Raw genomic sequence first — 25797 nt, 5'->3', positions numbered from 1 at the left:
TAATTTCTCATATCTGCTGAAGTGTCATGAAATACTCAACAACAGAATTGGTGGTAAAGCACTCACTCTATCATTAACACTGAAAATCTATACAATTTAAAATATTACCAAACTATGTTCTCACAGTGAAAACTTAAATGTCATTGTATCTACACCTTGCCAACTCTCATACCTAAGGTTAGGAAAAGCATCTAACACACTCTGTGTCCCAGCAATGTTAAAGTATAATTGATGTCGATACTCACCACTTTTAAAATATTTTCTGTTAACTCTTTCTCCTGTTGCATCTGATTCATACTAAAAGAAATAATTGAAGAGTATCAAATGTTACTCAAAAGACTTGAAAATGAGGTTGAATTTAAATAATGTTTTTAATGCTATTTCTTCTCATGCTGAAAAAAACAAAAACTCAATTATAATCATGCTCAATTTATGGACTATTATTTTCTCATTTGCTTTGCATTAAAAAAAAAAACCCTCAACTTAAGAATGAAACTTAGATATTATGATGTACAATGTATGTGATGTACTATGTACAATGTCAGAGGGATAGACTTGGGGGGTTTATCACTTTATGAGCGATGTAAATGTTTAATAAGTTTTATACACCTGAAACTAATTTAAAAAATTTTTTAAAAAAAAAACAATGCAACTTACTGGCAGCAAAAGCTCATTTATAAGTTAAAAACTATCTCTCTAGCTCCAAATTTGGGTAAGTTGCTACCTGGAATTTAACCATTAGGTTTAAAACTTCACATATGATCAAACTTTTATAACTTTTGTACTCTAAAATATTTACATATATCAAAATAATTTTCCCACATACAGAACAAATGTTATCTTCAAGTAAATTTAATTAAATGAAAAAAATTTTAACACTTTGAAGGCCAGCTAATTCTTATTAAGATGAAAGGCACAATTCACAAAGTACTTCTCTTCTTTTTCAGAGCTCTCTACTCTAGATATCCAAAGTACTACCTGCTTCTCTCACCCTCTAATGCCTCCAAACCTACCTTCCAAAGCAGGCCTTCTGCCTTCCGATTTCTGCTCTACTCCTCTGTACCAGAGGTTATTAAAAACTTCAAATTTTTTTTTTTTATTTTGATGAAAACAGTGCCAAGTGAGGGTCATATCTGCCAACTTACACACTTAACTGAGGAGGTCCAGGTTTTGCCTGTTTGACAGGAAAACTACTTTGAACAATTGTCCTAATTGCCCTGAAGAAAATACAAGAAAAAGAAAATTTAATATATTATAAATGTCACTTCAGTTATTTTTCAAGTACTCCTTGGAAAATTTGTATTATAAATTACCTGAAATTGTAATTAACATATAATAAAAACTTTCTAAATCATCCACATACTTTTTAATACAATGCTTTTCATCTATGCAGTCACAAGTTTTCTCCACCAGACTCACAGTTCCCAAGATCCTCTGAGAGAGCCCCTTAAAAACACACCCCTGAAAGCCAGAGTACAATTAAACAGAGGCTGTCCAACACATTTTAGGTTTATGAAAAAATTTACCATCTATTGTAAAGAAGTATAGCCATGGCAGTGGTTGGAGGTAAAGTGGCCAGATCCATGTCTACATGCTTTGTCCCAGGAGGAACTTTACTGATGCACAGCAGTTCATTCAGCAGCATATTCAATACTGGAACAGACAAACTTAAAAGGAAGAAGCATAAGGTACATGTATGCATGTTAGCTGCATAAGAAGCACAAATACACAATTCAGTATCTTCACTGACAATAATTACATTGTGGAAAGACTAAATCTACAGGGCCATTTTATTCATCTGTCTCAACTTACATGAAACTAACATTTTAAAAGACTTTTAAAACTTTTATTATGAAAACAATTTAGATGTAGACAGAATATAATGAATCCCCATGTGCCCATCATCCAGCTTCAACAATTATCAACTGACGGTCAATCTTACCATCTTCCCTCCTTCCCAAATTATTGTGAAGCAAATTCCAATACTAAATTATTTCTTCCCTAAGTACTTCAGAATAGGTCTCCCAAAAATTGACTCTTACCATAGTCACAGTATTTTCACATCTAAAAATTTTTCAATTGCTTATCATCAAATATCCAATCCATGTTCAATTTTCCAACCGTATCATAAACATACTTTTTTGTACATATTGCTATCTGTTGATATGCCTCTTGAGTCTATTAATGGATAGGTTCCCCTTCAGATTAAAGAAAAATTTTTTTAAGTTGTAATATGTAATACTGGAGAATGGGTGATGAAAAAGTGTTTAACTACTACTAATTAGAGTATAAACTAGTAAAATGCTCTTGGAATGCCATCTGGCAATATGCAACATACGCCTTAAAAATGTTTACACCACCCAACCCAGCAATTTAATAATCTGAACTAAGGATATAACTAAAAATTAATATAAAATGTAAGGACAAAGATATTTAAGGCTGTGTGGTTTACAAAAATGAACTAGGAAACAAAATGACTGTCCATGAAGAAACAGTTAATAAATTATCCATACGACAGAATTATCTCCAAAATATAAAATGGGGAAATGCTCGTGATACTCTATTGGTGGGGGGAAAGAAGAAATCAAAATAGTATATAGGGTGTGCTCACAACTTTGTTTAAAAAATAAAGTTAAAGCAACAAAAATTACACAAAATGTTAAAAATACTTCTCTCCCCTCCCTTATTATTTCCTATTTTCTGAAGTTTTCTATAAGGTATTTCTTCTTAAATTGTGAGGGGAGTGAAGATTTTAAAAAATTCTTTTCTAAGCATAGCCTTGAAAGTATTTATTTGTAAACAAATAAGCAGTGATTCTAATAAGATATTTTATATAGTTTGGGAGACAGTGACTGGTTTGTGACCAGTAAAATTAACTGAATTATTCAGTAGCAAATCATTCAAAATATTATGGAACATCCGTCATTAATTTTTATCCATTTAATTCAGATATGTAAAAGTAAACAGAAACTTAAGTGTTTAGGTGTGGATTTTCTCTAGTCACCACATCAAATCATCATCATCAATTGCCTCATTATTGATAACATCAAGTATATACTTTTTTTTCAAATTTATACTTTAAAAGGTGATTTAAATTCATCTAATATTCAAGTATTTTCTTCTACCTTTTGAAAAATATTTGCATATTTTACCAAGAATGTAAAATAATTCTCATTTTAAGGGCTATTATATAAGCATATGTAGAAATAAACCAAAATATCTAAATAGTACTTCAAAATAAATTTAATTTAAATCATATATACCTTTTTTCTAATATGTCCAAGTCCCACTTCAAATGTGCAGCAACTTTAAGAGCAAGTAGTTTTAAAATACGATTTCTCTTGTTATCAGGTGGAGGTTGAACTTGGTTTTGTTCATTAACTGAAGGTTTGGAAGCTTGTTCCAAAAACTGAACTATAAGTTGAACTGGTGCAGGATCTAGGATTTAAAAGAAAGTAAATTCTCAAATTTAAATTTTAATTATGAAGATGGGAAAGTATTCATTGTATTTGTTTATGGCAACAAAAGGAATCCAAACAGCTCTGTAGTTACCACTAAGGAACATGATTTATAAGTGTGCTTGCAAAATAAAAGGTAAGAGCAGGAAGGGTGGTAAGGAAGAAGGGAGAACAGATTCATGCAGAAGAAAGCACTTGACAGGGAAAAACAGAATGGTTACAGGTTTCCAGTTCAGCAAATAACCAATGTCAATTAGAGGAAAGAGATGCTGTCTTCAGAAATGATGGGACTTGAATCAATTCGCCTCTCTACACCTGTTTCAGTCAATGCACAATAGAGATACCACCTACCTCATAGGATTATTGTGAAGACTGAATTAAATGAGATAACAGATGTGAAGCATTAAGCACAGTGTCTGGCAGGCAGAAAGCAATTAACAAATATCTGTCAAAAGCAATGAATTAAAAATATATAATACAGGTGGTAAAACTACGCAAGTACACTAACTTCTTGCACAGTAGTCTCCATCAGTTAAGGCCAGTCTATTAGACTGAACAAGCCACACCTGGATTCAAACTTTATCAGCAAAATCCTATTGAAGGAACTTACCTTTTCCTGCCAGTATGTACGTACCTCTTTTCAGAAATGCTTGGAAAGCCTCCTTCACTAATAATTCATTAACTGGGAGACTGTATTAATATAATGATCATCATTATACAATAACCATCTTGCAGTTGCATAACATTTCCTGTTTTCAAAGATTTTCTCATTTTAATTTACTGCCCAACTTTGGAATATATAACTAAGTCAGTAAAATCCCCTCGCTGAAGAACAAAGACAGTTAAATAAGAACCCAAGATATAACTAATTAGCGTCAGGATTAGCACCGTACATTTTCTCCCCATCTCCCCAAATTAATCACAGCCAGTGTTCTGCAACGAGAAGGGTTCGAGCCAGCCTCCCCAACCCAAGCAATGTCACAAGACCACTTCGCAGGTGCTAAAACCCCAAAAGGGTGGAATGGGAAGGGCCTGTTTTGAGCTTTTCTTTGGCCCCCCAGGTCAGTGCCCCAACACTAGGACTCTTAATGCTCAGCGACCGGTCCCGGCCAGAGCTCGGCTCTGGTCCGTGCCTCTCAGGCCACAGCTTCGTAGCCCAGAAGGCGCGCTCGTGGGAGCCCAGCGGGCAGCGCCGGTGGCCGTGTCCCGCTCTCCTCAGGCTGCATGCGCCACGCTTACCCGGACAGGGCTTGCGCAGATGTTTCTCCAACAGCGACTCCTCCAGCAAGAACTCAAACCAGCAGGTCTGCGGCGGGGTGCAGGGCCGGCTGGAGGTGGCCGCCTCCCGGTCCGCCGCCTCCGCGCTCATCCTGCCCCCGCCGCCGGTAGCCCCAGGGACGCTTCCCGGCTCCAACCTGACACTCGGACTTGGGAGCCGGGGCTGTGACCCACCGAACTACTAGGAGCAAGGTTGCACTCCAAATTTCCCGGAAACCCACACAACCCAAAATGGCGGTGTGACTCCGCTGTAAGGGCTCTTGGATCCGCCTTCCTGCGCACCGCCGCTCCTCCGGCCAATCGTGGTTTGAGTTGGAGATAGAGAGGGCGGGACCGTTCCCCACACCACGCCTCCTCCCGGTTACCATAGGAGATGATTGGGGGAATGCTGGGTCGTCGTTGGCTTTCGCGTTTCCCTGGGAGTTTCTCTGTTAGGGAAAGAAACAGCCTCATCTCCGTTTGCAGTGGGTCTCAATGTCTTCGTAAAAGACAATGAACACTACAGGTTGAAACTGTGAGCCAAAGTTTGTCTTCGGTGCTTTCAATTTCCCCGTTTCCAATTCTGAAATTTCCTCCTTTCTAATTCTGAAATTTCTTCCCACCTAGGTTCTCTGGGCAGATACTCCCCTTACTGACTTGGGCACTAGTGTCCCCACCGCCCCTCTCCCCCTCAACAGACGACAAACTACAGTGAAATCCAGGCTTTCTGTTACTTCTCAGGGCTAACTCTCAATATTTAGCGCCTAATTAATTTTCCTGATATCCCCGCTAGAGGTATTGTTCACCTCATTTCACATTTAGCACATTCGGTAATGTTCTTATGTGGGTTTTTTTCTTTTTTTGCAGTTTTCTAGTTTTGTTTTTTTTATTAGTTTCAGGTGTACAAAGCAACATAATAGTTAAACATTTACACCCCTCACAAAGTGATAATCCCCCACCCCGAAGCTACTATGCCTCTGACATATGTAACTGTTACAACACCATTGACTATCTTCCTTATGCTATACTCCACCTCCCCGTGACTATATATATATTTTTTTTCCTGTAGTTGACATACAGTATTATTCTACTTCAGCTTCAGTTGTACAGCACATTGGTCAGGCATCTACACAGTCTATGAAGTGATCCCCTTGATAAGTCCAGTGCCCATGTGGCACCTTACATAATCTTGACAACATTGTTGACTATATTCCCCATGCTGTATTTCATATCCCCATGACTATACTGCATCTACTAATTTGCTCCTTCTAATCCCTTCACTTCCTCCATCCCCTCCCAGCTCCTAGCTAGCAACCAACAGTTTTTTTCATATATCTGAGTCTATTTCTGTTTTGTTTGCTCATTTATTCTGTTCTTTAGATTCCACATATAAGTGAGATCATATGGTATTTGTCTTTTTCAGTCTGACTTATTTCACTTAGCATAATATTCTCAAGGTCCATCCATGTGGTTGCAATGATAAGATTTCATTCTTTTTTCTAATCATTAGAGAAATGCAAATAAAAACCACGAGATACCACCTCACTTCTGTCAGAATGGCAATCATCAATAAATCAACAAACAACAAGTGCTGGGGAAGATGTGGAGAAAAGGGAACCCTAGTGCACTATTGTTGGGATAGCAGAATGGTGCAGCCACTATGGAGAACAGTATGGAAGTACCTCAAAAAATTGAAAATGGAACTACCTTATGACCCAGGAATTACACTGCTGGGTATCTATCCAAAGAAATCCAAAACACTAATTTGAAAAAACATATGCATCCCTGTGTTTATTGCAGCACTATTCACAATAGCCAAGATATAGAAACAACCAAAATGCCGATGGATAGACAATTGGATAAAGAAACTGTAGTACATTTATGCAATAGAGCATTACTTGGTTATAAAAAAAGAATGAAATCTTACCATTTGTTCTTATGTTTTTTAATTAACAAACGATTAAAATGGAAAAAAATGTATTCATAGATGATTCACACACTAGTGCAAACTCCAGGTTAAGCTGCCTAACCTCTATGAACCTTACTTTTCACATTTATAAAACAGGAATAATAATGCCTAATCTTAGGATTGATAAGAGAATTAAAGGCAGAGGTTGGAAAATAATATAGGTAATAGAAATAACATAGGTAAGCTTTGTAAACAGGGCCTGATACCTAGAAGCATCAATACATAATTGTTAGCTAACATCATATAGCGCTTTTCAATTTGCAAATTATTTTCATGCACATGATTCTAATTTTCTCTTATAAACAACCCTATTATACAGCTTTTAACCAATGAAGAAACTAAGATTCCAGAGTCATGATTTGCCCAAGGTTTCCCAACAAACAAGGGGCTGAGCCAGCATTTTGGTGAACTTCCCACTGTACCCAAGCTGCTTCCGACATTGGATAGAGAGGAGATCTGACGGCTATGGTCTTTTCCAGAATGAAGAAGGAAGGCTTTGAAAAGTTTTAGGAAAGATAAATGGGAATAGCTCCTCCATAAATGAAAGTAAATCGAATGCTTCAATAGCAACCATTGCCTTGTTATTCTCTTCCTGCACAATCACTTTTCTGGGCTCTGTGCCGCCTTTCCCCACTTTTTCATTGTGGTGTTCCCTGATGTCCTGTTCTTAATCCTCTTCTCACTGTAAGAACCACCCCTGGTCACTCCTCCCACTCTTGCAATTCTAGTTCTTGTGCACACCTAATGGCCAAACACTCAGTGTCCACTGGATATTTCCATTTTGAACCTCACAGGTGGTGCACACTCAGTGTTTCCAATGTGAATTTCAAACCTGTCACTTAGCTATGTCCTATCCTAATAGAGGGCAGAGACACAGATCATCCACTCTGTCACTGGAGTCAGAAACATGGAAACCATCTTTTCTCCCTTCATTTTTTTATGCCTAACTGGTGAATAAAACATGCCACATCTTCCATGAAAATAATCTCCCTATTGGTATTTATTAGTTTAGGCCCTCATGATTTTATTAGTATAATACATGATCTCCAAACTGAGGGGTTTCTTGGAGCTCCTTTAGAGAAGAAAAAATAGCTCTGTGGTGTGTGTGTGTGTGTGTGTGTGTGTGTATGTGTGTGTGTGTACAGCATATATAGTCCCTGTCCTCACAGAGTTCACAGTGTAATGGGAAAACCGGCCATTAAATATAAATCCCAGAGTTGCTAATTCCTAACCAGATATTATATTTAGCAAAGAGACAACCTAGTTTGGGGAACAAAGGAACATGGAAGTGATGAGTGTGGAAGTCTCAAGCAGAAATCTGTAGTGAGTATAATTTATGTTAGGTAAGGGGGACAGGAAAAGCTGCTGGGGTCAGAATGTGTTGGGGGAAAGCATACAAAGAATTTATGACATTTGTATAGAGGCCTAAAGGAGGACATGTTAGAGAAATCAAAATAATTCTAATACAACCAGACCATGGTGAGAAAGGAATAGAATGGTATGGGGAAAGAATGGAGAGGTTGGTAGAGGCTAAATTATCTAAAGCCAAATAGGCCATGTTAAGATTTTGGACTTGATTTTTTTTTTTATTAAATCCATTATTGCTGCAATATAGAGAATAGGTTAAAGAAGTGAAAAGGTTTCCACATGTTCCAGAAAGGAGGCCTATATACTGAAGCCAGTGAGTCAGAGAGAAAGAAGACAAGAAGAAGTAGGAGAGGGGTTAATTTTGCAAAGCTTATACATCATGGTGATGATTTGGAAATTTATTCTAAAAGCAATAGGAAGCCATTGGAAAGATTTTCATGCCATGATAAGTTTGATCTTTTAAACAGATTACGCTGACTCATGTATAAAGAATGGATTGGACTATGTTAAGAGTACAGGTGGGGGAAAAAACAGAAAATAAAACAGCAGAAAAAAAAAGAGTGTAGGTGGGGTTAAGAGGGATTTTTTTTCCTTTCACATTCTTATTTTTCTTGTTTAGTAAAAAGATCTAAATATGTTTAAATATTGATGGTAAAGATACAGTAAAAAGGGAAAAGTCGAAGACACAGGAATGTAAGGAGATGGTTTATGAAGGCAGGATGCCTGAGAAATGCACTGGTGCAGAACTGCTATTGATGAAAGACATGTCTTCCACTGGAATAGGAAGAAAGGAGGCATCTGGACTCGAGAGAGTTTTTAGCTTAGCTGGTGGGTAGTTGAGGTTTCCCTTCAGATGGCTTCTATTCTGAGATAACTACTCTTTCTCTAAGGACCCACAGCCCGGAAGAAAGGGGGGGGAGAAGAAAGGAAGGAAGGAATGTATATAATTGTGAGGGTCTTCCTCCCCAAATCTTTAAATAGAGGTTTAATAACAAAGTGAAAGATAAAGGGGAGTAATCCAAAATGTGCTCAGGTAAACCCCAGTGAGGGGAGCTTCCTTATATTAATTAAGATGGCTAACAAATAATCATTTTTATTAGCTACTAATGTAATATTATGATAAGGTGGTTCTCTCAAATATGAGAATTTTTACAACTCTGTCCATTGATAACAAGAAGGAAAAATCACAGTCAATTAAAAATATCACAGTACATAAAATTCACTGTAGTCCATACAGATAAACATGTTCTAAAGATTGTAATAATCCTGTACGTCATTAAGTTTTAAGAAATCAGTACAGATTAACTTTACATTTTGACATAAATATTTATGTCACATACAAAAAAATAAATTTTTTAACACTAAGACAGAGTTGATGATTCCACTACCATCTAACATAATAACATTATACAATTTCAATAGACCCCTAGGTACTTTATTTAGACTCAAAGATGTCCCACCATAAAAATGCTATAGGGTTGAACTCGCCTTTTCAGATGGGTATTTGAAAGTTCTCAAAGATCTTCAAGTTTACAAAACTTACAGTCCCATTCTTTGAGGTAGTCAGGTAAGTATTCATCAACACTGAAGGAATCTAATAAACTCAAGCTTCTAGCCAGCGGCCCTTGTTTCTCTGAGCAGTACATGTGGAGGGTGTCTGCCAGGAGAACCTGCAAATCACCATCTGCTTTGCTCTGATGCAAGAGACATATTTTGTGAAGTCTGGAACTTTGTAGCCAAATTAGCTTTCCCAGGTTTGTGGTGTTTGTCTCCTGTCAGCAGCACACATTTCTCTCTCAGTGTGCAGCAATCCTGGTATGAGTGTTCTCAGAAAGGTGCCCCAAGAATGTCCAAAAACAGCAAAATAAGCCCAAAGGGAGCACAAGGAAGGAGATAATAAAGATCAGAGCAGAAATAAATGAAATAGAAACCAGAAAAACAATACAAAAGATCAATGAATCCAAGAGTTGGTTCTTAGAGAAGATAAACAAAATCGACAAACCTTTAGCCAGACTCATTTAAAAAAAGAGAGAGAGGACCCAAATTAATAAAATCAGAAATGAAAGAGGAGAAGTGATAACGGACACTGCAAAATACAAAAAGTTTTAAGAAGTTACTATGAGCAACTATTTGCCAACAAATTTGACAATTTGGAAGAAATGGACAATTTTCTAGAGGCGTACAACCTTCCAAGGCTAACTAAGAAGAAAGAGAAAACCTAAATAGACTGATTACCACCAGGGAAATTGAATCAGTAATCAACAGTCTCCCAACAAACAAAAGCCCTGGACCAGATGGCTTTACAGGTGAATTTTACAAAACGTTCAAAAAAGAACTATCACCTATTCTCCTCAAGCTCTTCCAAAAAAAATCCAGAAGGAAGGAAGACTCCCAAACACTTTTTACGAAGCCACTATCACCCTGCTCCCAAAATCAGACAAAGACACCACAAAAAAAGAAAACTACAGGCCGACATCTCTAATGAACATGGATGCAAAAATCCTCAACAAAATATTAGCGAACAGAATTCAGCAATACATTCAAAAGATCATTCACCATGATCAAGTGGGATTCATCCCTGGTATGCAAGGGTGGTTCAACATCCGCAAATCAATTAATGTGATACACCACATTAACAAAATGAAAAATAAAAATCACATGATCATATCAATAGATGCAGAAAAAGCATTTGATAAAATCCAACAGCCATTTATGATAAAAACCCTTAAGAAACTGGGAATAGAGGGATCATATCTCAACATAATAAAGGCCATATATGACAAACCCACAGCTAACATCATTCTCAATGGGGAAAAGCTAAAACCATTCCCCCTAAGATCAGGAACAAGGCAAGGTTGCCCACTATCTCCGCTTCTATTCAACATAGTGCTGGAAGTTCTTGCCACAGCAATCAGACAAGAAAAAGAAATAAAAGGCATCCAGATTCGTAAGAAGGAAGTAAAGTTATCATTGTATGCAGATGATATGATACTATATATAGAGAACCCTAAAGACTCCACCAAGAAGCTGTTGGAGCTGATAGATGAATTTAGTAAAGTAGCAGGATACAAAATTATTATTCAGAAATCAGTGGCATTTGTATATACCAATAATAAAACATCAGAAGGAGAAATTAAAAAAACAATCCCATGTACAATTGCTCCAAAGACTATAAAATACCTGGGAATAAATTTAACCAAAGAAGTAAAAGATCTGTACTCAGAAAATTATAAGACACTGAAGAAAGGAATGAAGAAAGATATAAATAGATGGAAACACATATCATGTTCATGGATAGGAAGAATTAATATAGTTAAAATGTCCATACTGCCTAAGGCAATTTACATATTCAATGCAATTCCTATCAAACTGCCAACGTCGTTTTGCACAGAAATAGAACATATAATTCTAAAATTTATATGGGACCATAAAAGACCCCGAATAGCAAAGGCAATCTTGAGAAATAAGAACAAAGTGGGAGGTATAACAATACCTGACTTCAAATTATACTACAAGGCTACAGTAATCAAAACAGCATGGTACTGGCATAAAAACAGACACATAGATCAATGGAACAGAATAGAGAGTCCAGAAATAAATCCACGCCTATATGGCCATTTAATCTACGACAATGGAAGCAAGAATGTACAATGGAGTAATGACAGTCTATTCAATAAGTGGTGCTGGGAAACCTGGACAGACACATGCAAAAAAATGAAGCTGGACCACCTCCTTACACCATATACAAAAATAAATTCAAAATGGCTTAAAGACTTAAATGTAAGATCTGAAACCATAAAATACCTAGAAGAAAATATAGGAAGACACTTCTCAGACATTACCCGGAGTAAGATTTTTACTCATATATACCCTCGCTCGAGGGAACTAAGAGAAAAAATAAACATGTGGGATTATATCAAACTAAAAAGTTTTTTCACAGCAAAGGAAACCATCAATAAAACAAGAAGGGATCCTACTGAATGGGAAAAGATATTTGCCAATGATATATCTGATAAGGGATTAATATCACAAATCTATGAAAAACTCACTCAACTCAACTCCAAAAAAACAAACGATCCAATTAAAAAATGGGCAGAGGACTTGAAGAGACATTTTTCTAAAAAGGACATACAGATGGCAAACAGACATATGAAGAAATGCTCAACCTCACTAACCATCAGAGAAATGCAAATAAAAACCACAATGAGATACCACCTCACCCCAGTCAAAATGGCTATCATCAATAAATCAACAAACAACGAGTGCTGGCACGGATGTGGGGAAAAGGGAACGTTTGTGCACTGTTGGTGGGATTGCAGATTGGTGCAGCCACTATGGAAAACAGTATGGAGGTATCTCAAAAATCTGAAAATGGAGCTACCCTATGATCCAGTAATTCCACTCCTAGGTATCTATCCGGAGAACCCCAAAACTTCAATTCAAAAATCTTTATGCACTCCTATGTTTATTGCAGGACTATACACAATAGCTAAGACATGGAAACAACCGAAATGCCCATCGGTAGATGACTGGATTAAGAAACTGTGGTACATTTATACAATGGAGTATTACACAGCCATAAAGAAGAAAGAAATCTTACCATTTGCAACAACATGGATGGACCTAGAGAACATTATGTTAAGCGAAATAAGTCAGACAGAGAAAGATAAGTACCATATGATCTCACTTATTTGCGGATTCTAAAGAAAAGAATAAGTGAATGAACTAATCAGAAACAGTTTTGGAGACAAAGAGGAAAAACTGAGGGTTGCTAGATGGGCAGGAGGGGTGGGGAGTGGGGGGGAGTGAGGGGATTGGAGGGCAGTTGGTGACCACAGGATGGCCACGGGTTTGAAAATTAATCTGGGGAACGTAATGTGGTGGTTACCAGAGGGTAAGGGGGTTGGGAGGTGGGGGATGAGGGTGAGGGGGATCAAATGTATGGTGATGGAAGGGGAGCTGACTCTGGGTGGTGAACACACAGTGTGATTTATGGATGATGTGATACAGAATTGCACACCTGAAATCTATGTAATTTTACTAACAATTGTCACCCCAATAAATTTAAAAAAGTAAAAATAAAAAAAAAATAAAGAAAAAAAAATTAGTCTATAAAAAAAAAAAAAGAAAGAAATAATGACAGAAAACTTCCCCAACCTGGAGAAATAGATATACAAGCCCAGGAAGTGCACAGAGAGTCCCAAACAAAATGAACCCAAAAGGCCAACACCAAGACACATAATAATTAAAATGCCAAAGTTAAGGACAAAGAGAGAATCTGAAAAGCAGCAAGAGAAAAGCAGTTAATTACCTACAAGAGAGCTCCCACAAGACTGTCGGCTGATTTCTCAACAGAAATTTTGCAGGCCAGAAACGATTGGCACAAAATATTCAACGTGATGAAAAGCAAGGATCTACAACCAAGACTACTCTACCCAGCAAGACTAGCATTTAAAGTCAAAGGACAGATAAATAGCTTCCCAGACAAGAAAAAGCTAACGGAGTTCATCACCACCAAAGTATTACAAGGAATCTTAGAGGGACTTCTTTAAGAGGAAAAACAAATAAAAAATATGAATAATAAAATGGCAATAACTACATACCTATCAACATTTACTTTCAATGGAAATGGATTAAATGCTCCAATCAAAAGAAGGGGAGCTGAATGGATAAGAAAACAAGACCTTTACATATGCTGCCTACAAAAGACTCACTTCATATTGAAAGACACACAGACTGAAAGTAAAGGGAGGGAAAAAGATATTTCATGAAAATGGAAATAATCAAACAAAAACTGGGGTAGCAGTACTTATACCAGACAAAATATACTTTATAACAAGAGACAAAGACCTAGTAATTTCACTTCTGGGTATTTATCCGAACAAACTCAAAATACTTCCAGAGGATGTTCTCATCCATATGTTCATTGCAGCATTATTTACATAAACCAAGATATAAAGGCCACCTGGGTGTCCCTGAATGGCTGAATGGATAAAGAGGAGGTGGTACATTTATATAATAGGATATTACTCAGTGGTAAAAAAAAAATGAAATCTTGTCATCTATGACAGCATGGATGGACCTAGAGGGAATTGTGCTAAGTGTAGTAAGTCAAACAACGAAAGACAAATGTCATATTATTTACTTTATAAGTGGAATCTAAAGAACAAAATAAACAAACAAACAAAACAGAAAAAAAGTCATAGATGCAGAGAACATTTTAAAGGTTGCCAGATTGAGGGATCGGCGTTTAGGGGTGGGTGAAAAAGGGGAAAAGATTAAGAAGTACAAATTGGTTGTTACACAGTAGTCATGGGGATATAGGGTATAGCATAAGGAATATAGTCAGTAATATTGTATTAACTATGTATTGTATCATATGTGTGCTAGATCTATCAGGGTGCTAGATGGGAGAGTGTTGGCGGCAGGGTATAAAAGGTGAAGGGATTAAGAAATACAAATTGGTAGTTACAAACTAGTCATGGGGATGTAATGTAAAGTATAGGGAATATAATCAATAATACGGTAATAACTATATATAGTGCCAGGTGGATACTAGTCAGGGGGATCGCTTCCTAAATTATATAAATGTCTAACCACTATGCTGTACACCTGAAACTAATATAAAATAATATTGAATGTCAACTCTAATTGAAAAATTAAAAAGGGGGGGAAGATAAAAAAGAATAAGAGGTTCAAAGTTCCAGATATAAAACAAATAAGTCTTGGGGATGTAATATATAGCGTAGAAATATAGTCAATAATATTATGATAATATGGTACAGTGTCAAATGCTGAACTTATCATGGTAATTACTTTTTTCGCATACGGAATATAATCAATAATGTGATAATAACTCTGTATAGAGCCAGGTAGGTACTGTTGAATAACTATGATGTACACCTTAAACTAATATAATATTATATATTAGCTATATTTTAATAAGAATCTTTTTTAAAAAAAAACAAAATGGTGCAGCCACTTTGAAAAACAGTTTGGCAGTTTCCCCAAATGTTAAACATAGAATTACCAGATGATTCAGCAGTTCCCCTTCTAGGTATCTATCCAGGTGAAAACACATCCATATGCTAGAATTTGGGCATGAATGTTTATAGCAGCAATATTTGCAAAAGATAAAAAGTGGAAATAGAAACTAATTTTCAACAAAGGAGTCAAGAATATACAATGGAGAAAGGAAAGTCTTTTCAATAAATGGTGTTGGAAAAACTAGACGGCCATATGCATAAGAATGAAACTAGACTACTATCTTATACCACACACAAAAATTAACTCAAAATCGGTTAAACACTTGAATGTAAGACCTGAAACAATAAAATACATAGAAGAAAACATAGGCAGAGGTCTTGACCTCAGAGGTGTTTTTGTGAACTCGCCTCAAAGGCAAGGGAAACAAAAGCAAAAATAAATGAATGGCACTACATCACACTAAAAAGCTTTCGCACAGCAAAAGAAACCATCAACAAAATAAAAAGACAACCAACTGAATGGAAGAAGCTATTTGAAAACAATACTTCCAGTAAGAGGCTAATACCTAAAATATATAAAGAATTCATACAACTCAACAACAAAAAACAAACAATGTAATTAAAAAATGTTCAGAGGATGTCAATAGACATTTTCCTAAGAAAAACATACAGATGATCAACAGACACATAAAAAGATGTTCAACATCACTCGTTACTAATAGAGAAATGCAAATCCAGACTCAATGAGATATAACTTCACACCTGTTAGAATGTCTATTATGAAAAAGAAAAGAAATGGTAAGTGTTGAAGAGTATGTGGCGAAAAAGGAACCTTCACACACTGTTGGTGGGACTGTAAATTGGTGCAGGCACTACTATGGAAAACAGTATGGATGTTCCTCAAAAAATTAAGACTAGAACTACCATATGATCCAGCAATACCTCTTCTGGTTATTTACCACCAAAATATAAAAATACTTATCTGTAAAGATATATGTACCCCACCACGTTCACTGCAATATTATTCCCAATAGTCAAGACATGGAAACAATCTAAGTGTCCATCAATGGGTAATTGGATAAAGATGTTTTATCCAATGTGTTTTATCCACACATATGTGTGTGTGTGTGTGTGTGTGTGTATTGCAATACTATTTAGTCATAAAAGAGATGAAATATTGCCATTTACAACAACAGGGATGGATTTTGAGATTATTATGCTAAGTGAAATAAGTCAGATGGAAAAGGACAAAAATGATGTTAATCATATGTGGAATATGAGACAAAAATAACAAACTAACAAAACGAACAAGAACAAACTCATAGATACAGACAACAGAATGGTGGTTTTCAGAGGGAAAAGGGATTGGGGGGAGGGTGAAGTGGTTAAAGGGGGTCAAATATATGATAATGGAAATAAATTAGACTTCAGGTGGTGAGCATGCAATAGAGTATACAGATGTCAAATTATAATCTTGTACACCTGAAATTTATATAATGTTATTAACCAATGTAACCCCAATAAATTTAATATTAAAAAAATGGACACTCAAGTGTCCATCACCTGGCCAATAGATAAGCAAAATATGGTATATCCATTGTATTAGTTTCATGTGGCTGCTGTAACAAATTACCACAACCTTGGTGGTTTAAAGCAATAGAAATTTAACCTGTCATAGTTCTGGAGGCCAGAAGTCTGAAATCAAGGTTTCAGCAAGGCTGCTGAACTCCCTCCAGAGGTTCCAGTAGAAAATCATTCCTTATCCCTCACAATTTCTGATGGCTGTGCCATTCCTCTTTGGCTTGTGCCACATTACTCCTAATGTCTGCCTTCATCTTCACATGGCCCTATGTCTGTCAAATCTCCCCTGTATATCTCTTATAAGACCACTTCTCATTGATTTAGAGCCCTCCTCCCCAAATAAGCCATAGTGATCTTTTCATGTCAATATCCTTAACTTATTACGTATACAAAGACACTTTTTCAAATAAAGTAACACTCACAGCTTCTAGGGATTAGGATGTGAACATATCTTTTTCAAGTCACAATTCAACCTACTTTATCCATGCATTACATATTGATGCAATCCAGCATCAATAAAAATGAATGCTGCACTTGCTCAGTAGGAAAGGAGTATTCCACATCTATATTATGTATGCACATATATAATTAGGGCTCTTAATATATCCCAGAATCATCAACTTTAAAATATCAACTCTTATTTTACTGTGGTGATATATACACATATAAAGATGAGGTTGTCTCTACTTTGAGTCCAGTACATTACCAGATTCCCACTGAAGTTTTGTTTTAAATAAATTTTAATTGTCAGCTAAAAAAAGAAAAGAAAAAAAAAAGGAATGCAGTACTGATCCATGTTATAACATGGAAAAAACATTATATTCAATTTTTAAAAAGCCAGAAACAAAGAACACATATTGGTTCCATTTATATGAAATGTCCAGAGAAATAAAAAAAAAAGGTAATGGTTTCCAGGGACTGGGGAGAGGTGTGATGGCTAAAAGGGTATGAGGTTTCTTTTTGGAGTAATGGAAATTAGAATGTAGTGATAGGTACACAACTCCATAAATATCATTAAACTGTATACTTAAAATAGGTGAATTTTATGCAATGTAAACTATATCTCAATAAAGCTGTTTTTAAAAAGTAATGGATTCTATTTGCAAAAACATATAACAGACAGATGATTAATATAGAGAAAATAATAACTAATAATACTAGTGAATACTCATTGTGAACTCATTATATGTGGGTACTCATTTAAGCACTTTTAAGTCTTAGTCAGTTTAGGCTACTATAACAAAGTACCATAGACTGGATGACTTATAAAACAACAGAAATTTATTTCTCGCAGTTTTGGAGGCTAAAAGTCCAAGATCAAGGTGTAAGCATAGTTACGTTCCAGGGAGAGTCCTCCCAGTTGCAGACTGCCAACTTCTCATTGTATCTTCACCTGGCAGAGAGCAGAAAGGGAGCAAATTCTCTTGTGACTCTTGTAAGGGCATCAACCCCATTCATCACGATTCTACCTTTATGACCTCATCTAATCCTAATTATTTCCCAAAGGCCCCACATCCTAACACTACCAAAATGGGTGGCAGAGTTTCAATATATAAATTTGGAAGAGACATGAACATTCAGTCTGTAGCATGCTTATTTTCTCATTCAAGCCCTATGAGGTAGGTTTCATTATTAGCTTCATTTTCAGGTGATAAAACAGGCACAGAGATATTTTTAAAACTTTGCCAAAGTCACACAACTATTGAATGCCAGATGCTAAGTATGATATCTTCCCCCCTCACTACCGTGTTTCCCCAAAAATAAGACCAGGTCTTATATTAATTTTTGCTCCAAAAGATGCATTAGGGCTTATGTTCAGGGGATGACATCCTGAAAAATCATTCTAGGGCTTATTTTCCGGTTAGGTCTCATTTTCAGGGAAACTCGGTATGTGCCTCTCTAATAAGAAACAAACGAACAAAACGACAAAATAGAAAACTGGGCTGAGGTCAGGAAAACGCAATCTACAAAAGAAGATATCTGAATCATAGATAAACATTGAAAACAAATCAGGCTCATCAATGATCAATAAAATGCAAATTAAAATAACAGAGAACAGCATGTGTCACCCATCAGATTGACTGAAATATCAAGTGTTTCTAAGAATGCAGAGAAATAGGAGATTTCATACAAACTGGTGGGAGTATAAACTGGAAGAGCTACTTAAGGGAACAGTGTGACAGAATCTAGATAAAACGAAAAAAATGTACATACTCCAAAGGCAGTAATTCCACTTCTAGGTTTATACCTAGAGAAACTCTTGCATGTGTATGAGGTGTGATCAGAAAGTACGGTGTTAATACAGAATTGTACACTTGAAATCTATGTAACTTTACTAACAATTGTCACCCCAATAAACTTTAATTAAAAAAAAGAAAGAAAGAAAGAAAGAAAGAAAGAAAGAAAGAAAGAAAGAAAGAAAGAAAGAAAGAAAGAAAGAAAGAAAGAAAGAAAGAGTGGTGAGTGTCTAAATTTAAAAATTTTTATTATAGTAAAAAACACATTGCCATTAATCCCCCTCAAAGTACTCCCCCACTCTTTGAACACACTTATCCCATCGTTCTTGCCACTTTCTGAAGTAGTTCTGGAAGTCCTCTTTCATGAGTGTCTTTAGTCACACTGTCATGGCTGCCTTAATGTCCTGAATCATTTTGACTTTGGGGAAGAACCAGAAGTCTCACGGTGCCAGATCCGATGAATAAGGTGGATAAGGATATACTGTAATTTGACAGAAACTGCCATATACCAGAAGTGATGTGTGACACAGAGCATTGTCATGTTGGAGGATGATTTATGACACACTTTAAAACACATCTTCTCTCAACTGTAGCTCACACCCAACTAACTGCACTGAACAAGTTGAAACTTGTCACACACTGTTACTAAGGTTCCACGTGCTGCTTCCCATATTGAAGATTCCTGACTTTCTGTTGGATGGCACTTGTCAACAGCATTAACAGTACTTTTTGATCACAACAAGAAAGACTTTGTCACACATCGCTTCTTGTTTTGCAATTTCTGTCAAATAAAAACATTACGGGGGGCGGCCTGGTGGCTCAGGCAGTTGGAGCTCTGTGCTCCTAACTCCGAAGGCTGCCGGTTCTATTCCCACATGGGCCAATGGGCTCTCAACCAAAAGGTTGCAGGTTCAACTCCTCGAGTCCTGCAAGGGATGGTGGGCTTTGCCCCCTGCAACTAGCAATGGCAACTGGACCTGGAGCTGAGCTGCACGCTCCACAACTAAGACTGAAAGGACAACAACTTGACTTGGAAGAAAGTCCTGGAAGTACACACGATTCCCTCAATAAAGTCCTGTAAAAAAAAAAAATCATTACGGTGTGTCCTCATCCACCTTATTCATCGGATCTGGCACCATGGGACTTCTGGCTCTTCCCCAAAGTCAAAATGATTCAGGACATCGAGGCAGCCACGACAGTGCAACTAAAGATACTCACAAAAGAGGACTTCCAGAATTGCTTCAGAAAATGGCAAGAATGATGGAATAAGTGTGTTCGAAGCAAGGAGGAGTATTCTTAGGGGGATTGATGGCAATGTGTCTTTTACTGTAATAAACATTTAAAAATTTAAATGTTCACCGTATCTTTTGATCAGACCTCATATATAAAGACAGTTTGAGGGGGAATGCAGCATTGTTTGCAATAGCCAAAAAATGGAAATCAGCACTATTCAGGAATAAGGGAATGAATAGTTAAATTATGTAATATTTAAACACTTCAAAAGGAATGAACTAGAGCTACATGTAGGAAAATAGATATATCTCAACTTGTAACCAAGTCCGATTCAGCAATCTTTTCCTTTAAGAAATCTTTCCCTAAACCAGTTCATAAAGATAGCATTTTACATGCTTTCTTCCAGAAGCTTTATTGTTTTACCTTTCATATTTAGGTCTACAATACATTTTCAATTGCTTTTTGTGTATGAGTCAAGATTAATTTTGTTTTCATGTCATCATTTTTTGGAAATACTATCTTTTCCCCCACTGCATTGCTGTTCTGACTGTCAGGAATCAGATGAATTCACACATGAATCTGTTTCTAGATTTTCCGTTCTGTTTCTTTTGGTCTATTTATCAATCCTTGGACCAATACCCACTGTCCTTTAATGTAGGTTTCTAGTAAATCTTTATATCTGGGAATACATGTCTTACAATTTTGTTCATCTTTAAGACTGCCTTGGCTATTCTAGGTCCTTTATATTTCCATGCAAATTTAAAAATAAGCTTGTCAAAATAATTCTCCTGGGATATTGATGAAAAATACATCAAATCTATGGAAAAATTTGGGAAGAATTCACATCTTACTATTGAGTCTTCCAATCTGTAAGCATGTCATATCTTTCCATTTATTTCAATCTTCTTTAATATCTGTCAGCAATGACATAATTTTTCCAATAGATATCTTGGCATTTCCTTTAGATTTATTTAACTTCCTTTTTATTTATTTGTGAGCTGAACTAGAATCTTTCTAATGAAATGCCATTTTTACTTGAAAGAACGAAGACAGACCAATTATGGTTATTCACACTTAGATATTTAACAGACATTGCCTCAAAACTGATCAAAGTAAGCCTGTCACTTCATGGAAAACAACTGACAGTATTTATAGCCAATGATATCATTTGAGTTTTCAAGTAAAAATTAGAATTTTGGAAAACTATGAACTTGACAGCTTCCCAATGCTTAAAGAGTTTTCTGATGAGAAAGGTGGTAATATTTTTAATGTTTTTTGACAGTGTATAATAAATGTGTCAATTTTTGAATGATCATTTTAACTGAGCAAACCAATCAATATCTTCATGATGTATGGGTCCAAGATCCATCAAATTACAAGATAGATCAGTGGATTTTAAGGATAAAGTAGGGAGAAGGGGGAGGGAAGAGGATGGAAACGAAGGGAAGGGTCACAGGTAATGCAACTATATCTGTAATATTTATATATTTTATATAACATTAATGTATTATTAACATATATAATTAACATATGACTATTTATGTATTTATTTATTTAAAGGATTAGTAATGCATATGACAAACTGTTAATATTTGTCAATTCTGAGTGGATAATGAGAACAGGTGTCCAGTATATCATTTTTATGTACTTCTCTAAATGTTTTTAAACTCTCAAAATAAAAAACAATTTAAGCAAAACATAGTCTTAATGTATTAGTACATCACTACATACTACAAAAATGTATTAATGTTGGATTCAAGATGGTGGAGTAGATAAACACTGCACTTGTCTCCTCCCTTGACCACATTGAAATTACAACTAAATTATAGAAAAATCAACCTGGTGAACAATCTGAAGTCTAGCTGAACATTTTATCACTAAGGATATAAAGAAGAAGCCACATCGAAACAAGTAAGAGGGGCAGAGATCGGGAACAGACAGACCCACAACTGTGTGTGGTGGTTGAAAGTCAGGAGGGATATCTCATCCACAGATGTCCCCCATTCCAGAGGAGTGAGGGACACCAGCCTCATACCGGGACACCCAGCCTGGAGCACCAGTGCTGGGAAGACGAACCCTCACAACATCTGGCTCTGAAAAACACTAGGGATTCTAACTGACTGGGTAGGACAGAAGGCTGTGGAAAATGCAGACATCCTCTTAAAAGTCTGCACACAGACTCACTTCCTTGCAGACACTCACGTTGGGCTCCAGCAGAGGGACAGAGATGAAGGAGGCATCACAGACATATAGGGAGAGACTGAGTTGTGTGGCTTTAGAGCAAGGACTGCAGGGACTGTCGCCATTTTCGCTTTGTAGAATCCTCCCCATTGCAGCAGGCAGGTGGGCTCCATTTTACCTGTGATGAGCCCACATGAATCTGCATTCGCCTGGTGAACTCAGCTTGCCTCACTCTGGTAACTCCCTGGGACCCTATCCCACCCAATTCATGAAATGCTGGAGGCAAAGCTCAGTGAGCAATCAGAACGGTCCACATTGCACACTTTCTTGGAAAACTCTCAGGAGTCTACAAGCCCCAGGTGGGCAGTGACTCACCTCAGTGTGCTCTGAGAATTTTGCTGAGTAGCTCCAGGCTCAGCACTGGCACCAAACCAGAATCTACATTAACCTGGTGATCACCACTCGTCCTACACTGATGACTCCCTGAGACCCTGCCTCACCCAACTAGTGTACCATTGAGACTCTACCAGCAGCTGAGCCTTAAGGAACCCAGCAGGCTGCAGCAGGCCTCTGGGTGCCCTGGGCTGTTTGCAGAGCTACCCCACTATCAGTACTGGTGGCAGCCTTCCTCAGTTTGCTGTATGGTCTCTCTCATGTGCCTCCTGGTCCAGTAAAGGCATCAACCAACTACAGATCACTTTGTAGCTCTTACCAGGCAGTCCTTGGTCATACACAAGCAGTGGCTGACTGGGACTGCAGCAGAGACCTTCTCAAGAGGACCCAGAACAAACATACCTGGAGATCACCTTCAGACAACAGCAAAGCAAGACCAAATTACCCCCACAGGCAGCACGTCCAAAGAGCAGTCTTAAAAGGCACCACAGCCAGCTAGGGCAAATCCCACTTTACAGGTTAAGCCCCCTACACAGCAGCCCTTAAGCTGTAGATGTGGCCAGACCCCACAGCAAGTCAGCCTGAGGGTCAATCCCACCCACGATGTGCCAATAGCAATCAAGGTTTAACTATAACAGGAGGGCACACAAAACCCACACAAGGGACACTCCTGGAGCACCTGCCACAGGTGACCAGGAAGACTGTACCCACTGGGCCCCACAGGGCACCTACTACATAAGGCCACCAGGCCAAACCACCAGGCAAAGACTGGGAGACATAGAAGATCTACCGAATACATAAGAACAGACACAAAGGCAGCCAAAATGAGAAAACAAAGAAATAATTTTCAAAAGAAAGAACAGGAAAAAACAACAGAAAAGAGAAATAAAACAAAAACATGAAATGACATGGAAGCAAGAAACCTACCAGATACAGAGTTCAAACAATGGTTATGAAGATGATGTCATTAAAAATGGTGGCATGAGGTGGCATGAGCCTCTTAAAATCTCTCCTGTAATTTACAATAAAGTGAACAACTATAATTCCACAAAGGACTACTTGCACAGCAGACAGGCAAGACTAAGAGGCGCACTACTGAAATCATCTAAAGGTGGGCAAATTGCTTGAGCGAGGGAGGAGACAAGGGACAAGGGCGGAGCCAGGGACGCATGGGCGCAATATGCAGACCTAGCTTGGTGCTCTGAGCTTGCTGCATTCTGGAACTACTACAGCTGTGGGAAGAACTCGGACTGCTATGTCTCTGCTTATGGCCCACAGGGCTGATGCGACAGCATATAACAGGACTGAACCCAACACTCATTGCAGAGACCTCGGAGCAAAGACTGAGGGAAGAATGCTGAAAACAGTGATTTAAGCCCTCACTGACGAGCAGAGTATGGAAGCCTTAGGCACTAAGCCTGGTAACCACCTCCCTACCCTTCCAGAGCTCACCCCACCAACACCTGCCCAGTGCTAGAAGTGGAACAGTAGCAGCGTCAGATCAAAAGAACAGAATATTTGCAGTTCTGAGAACTGTGGTCCACAGACACAGACTTGCAGCCCAACTAGTTCCAGCAAAGGGGAGGGAGCCGTGGAAACAGGACTCCCTGTGGTGGTGATCGCCGCCATTGCTGTGGGCCACCTCTCACAACCCACCCCGCCCCTGTCCCCATCTGTCTGGGTGAATCCCTGCAGGAGTAAAAAAAGATGCTGAAAAACAGGGACTCTGAATCTGGTACAGGAAAAGCTTTGGAACTTGAGAAGCTCTCCACATCCCCCCCATGGAGGCGGCGCCCTATGACCCAGCAAACTAATCACAGAGGAGAAGCCCACCTTCCAGGGAATTCCCCCATTGTGTAAGAAGCTGGAATAGTGCAGAGAAAATATAACACTACAGTGTGAGAGAGAATAAAAGACTGCAGTTGGAGGGAAAATAAAACATTCTAACACCTACTAGAAAACCAAAGAAAGACCTCTTCCTATCAACCTGCTGCAGAACCCACTCCTGTAGATGGCTAGGAAGAGAAATAATAAGTCATTAATTGCCATGAATAACCAAGGTAACAAGAGAGCTCAGAAGGAAAATAAAAAGTCTCCAGAAAATGAACTTAAAGACATGGAAATTTGTGACTTAAATGACAGAGAATTCAAGATTGCAGTTCTTAAAAAACTCAATGACTCTTTAAGTCCTCTGCCCATTTTTTAATTGGGTCGTTTGTTTTTTTGGAGTTGAGTTGAGTGAGTTTTTCATAGATTTGTGATATTAATCCCTTATCAGATATATCATTGGCAAATATCTTTTCCCATTCAGTAGGATCCCTTTTTGTTTTATTGATGGTTTCCTTTGCTGTGAAAAAACTTTTCAGTTTGATATAATCCCACATGTTTATTTTTTCTCTTAGTTCCCTCGCACGAGGGGATATATCAGTAAAAATCTTACTCGGGGTAATGTGTGTAAAGTTTCTTCCTATATTTTCTTCTAGGTATTTTATGGTTTCAGATCTTACATTTAAGTCTTTAAGCCATTTTGAATTTATTTTTGTATATGGTGTAAGGAGGTGATCCAGCTTCATTTTTTTGCATGTGTCTGTCCAGGTTTCCCAGCACCATTTATTGAATAGACTGTCTTTACCCCATCATACATTCTTGCTTCCATTGTCGTAGATTAAATGGCCATATAGGCGTGGATTTATTTCTGGACTCTCTATTCTGTTCCATTGATCTATGTGTCTGTTTTTATGCCAGTACCATGCTGTTTTGATTACTGTAGACTTGTAGTATAATTTGAAGTCAGGTATTGTTATACCTCCCACTTCGTTCTTATTTCTCAAGATTGCCTTTGCTATTCGGGGTCTTTTATGGTCCCATATAAATTTTAGGATTATATGTTCTATTTCTGTGAAAAACATCGTTGGTAGTTTGATAGGAATTGCGTTGAATATGTATATTGCCTTAGGCAATATGGACATTTAACTATATTAATTCTTCCTATCCATGAACATGATATGTGTTTCCATCCATTTATATCTTCTTTCATTCCTTTCTTCAGTGTCTTATAATTTTCTGAGTACAGATCTTTTACTTCTTTGGTTAAATTTATTCCCAGGTATTTTATAGTCTTTGGAGCAATTGTA

General features: G+C 37.4%; 1 protein-coding gene across 3 annotated transcripts in view; it reads right to left on the bottom strand.

Moving 5' to 3' along the window:
- The window catches only part of INTS8 (integrator complex subunit 8), a 48046-nt gene extending 43053 nt beyond the window's left edge, over positions 1-4993 (bottom strand). For 2 of the 3 annotated variants that reach the window (XM_033126078.1, XM_033126079.1), the window contains exons 1-5: positions 4698-4993; positions 3264-3438; positions 1527-1667; positions 1146-1217; positions 246-297 (exon numbers count right to left, since the gene is read on the bottom strand). In XM_033126078.1, coding sequence (XP_032981969.1) covers positions 246-297; positions 1146-1217; positions 1527-1667; positions 3264-3438; positions 4698-4827 — 570 coding nt within the window. In that variant the 5' untranslated portion in view covers positions 4828-4993. The remainder of the gene's footprint in view (positions 1-245; positions 298-1145; positions 1218-1526; positions 1668-3263; positions 3439-4697) is intronic. The other variant, XM_033126080.1, reaches the window with a different exon arrangement.
- Positions 4994-25797: the final 20804 nt, after the last annotated feature.

Source organism: Rhinolophus ferrumequinum, chromosome 14 (genome assembly GCF_004115265.2).
Source record: "Rhinolophus ferrumequinum isolate MPI-CBG mRhiFer1 chromosome 14, mRhiFer1_v1.p, whole genome shotgun sequence".
Taxonomy (NCBI): domain Eukaryota; kingdom Metazoa; phylum Chordata; class Mammalia; order Chiroptera; family Rhinolophidae; genus Rhinolophus; species Rhinolophus ferrumequinum.
The sequence above is the reverse complement of the archived record's forward strand: the minus strand, read 5'-3'. Positions and strand labels throughout refer to the sequence as shown.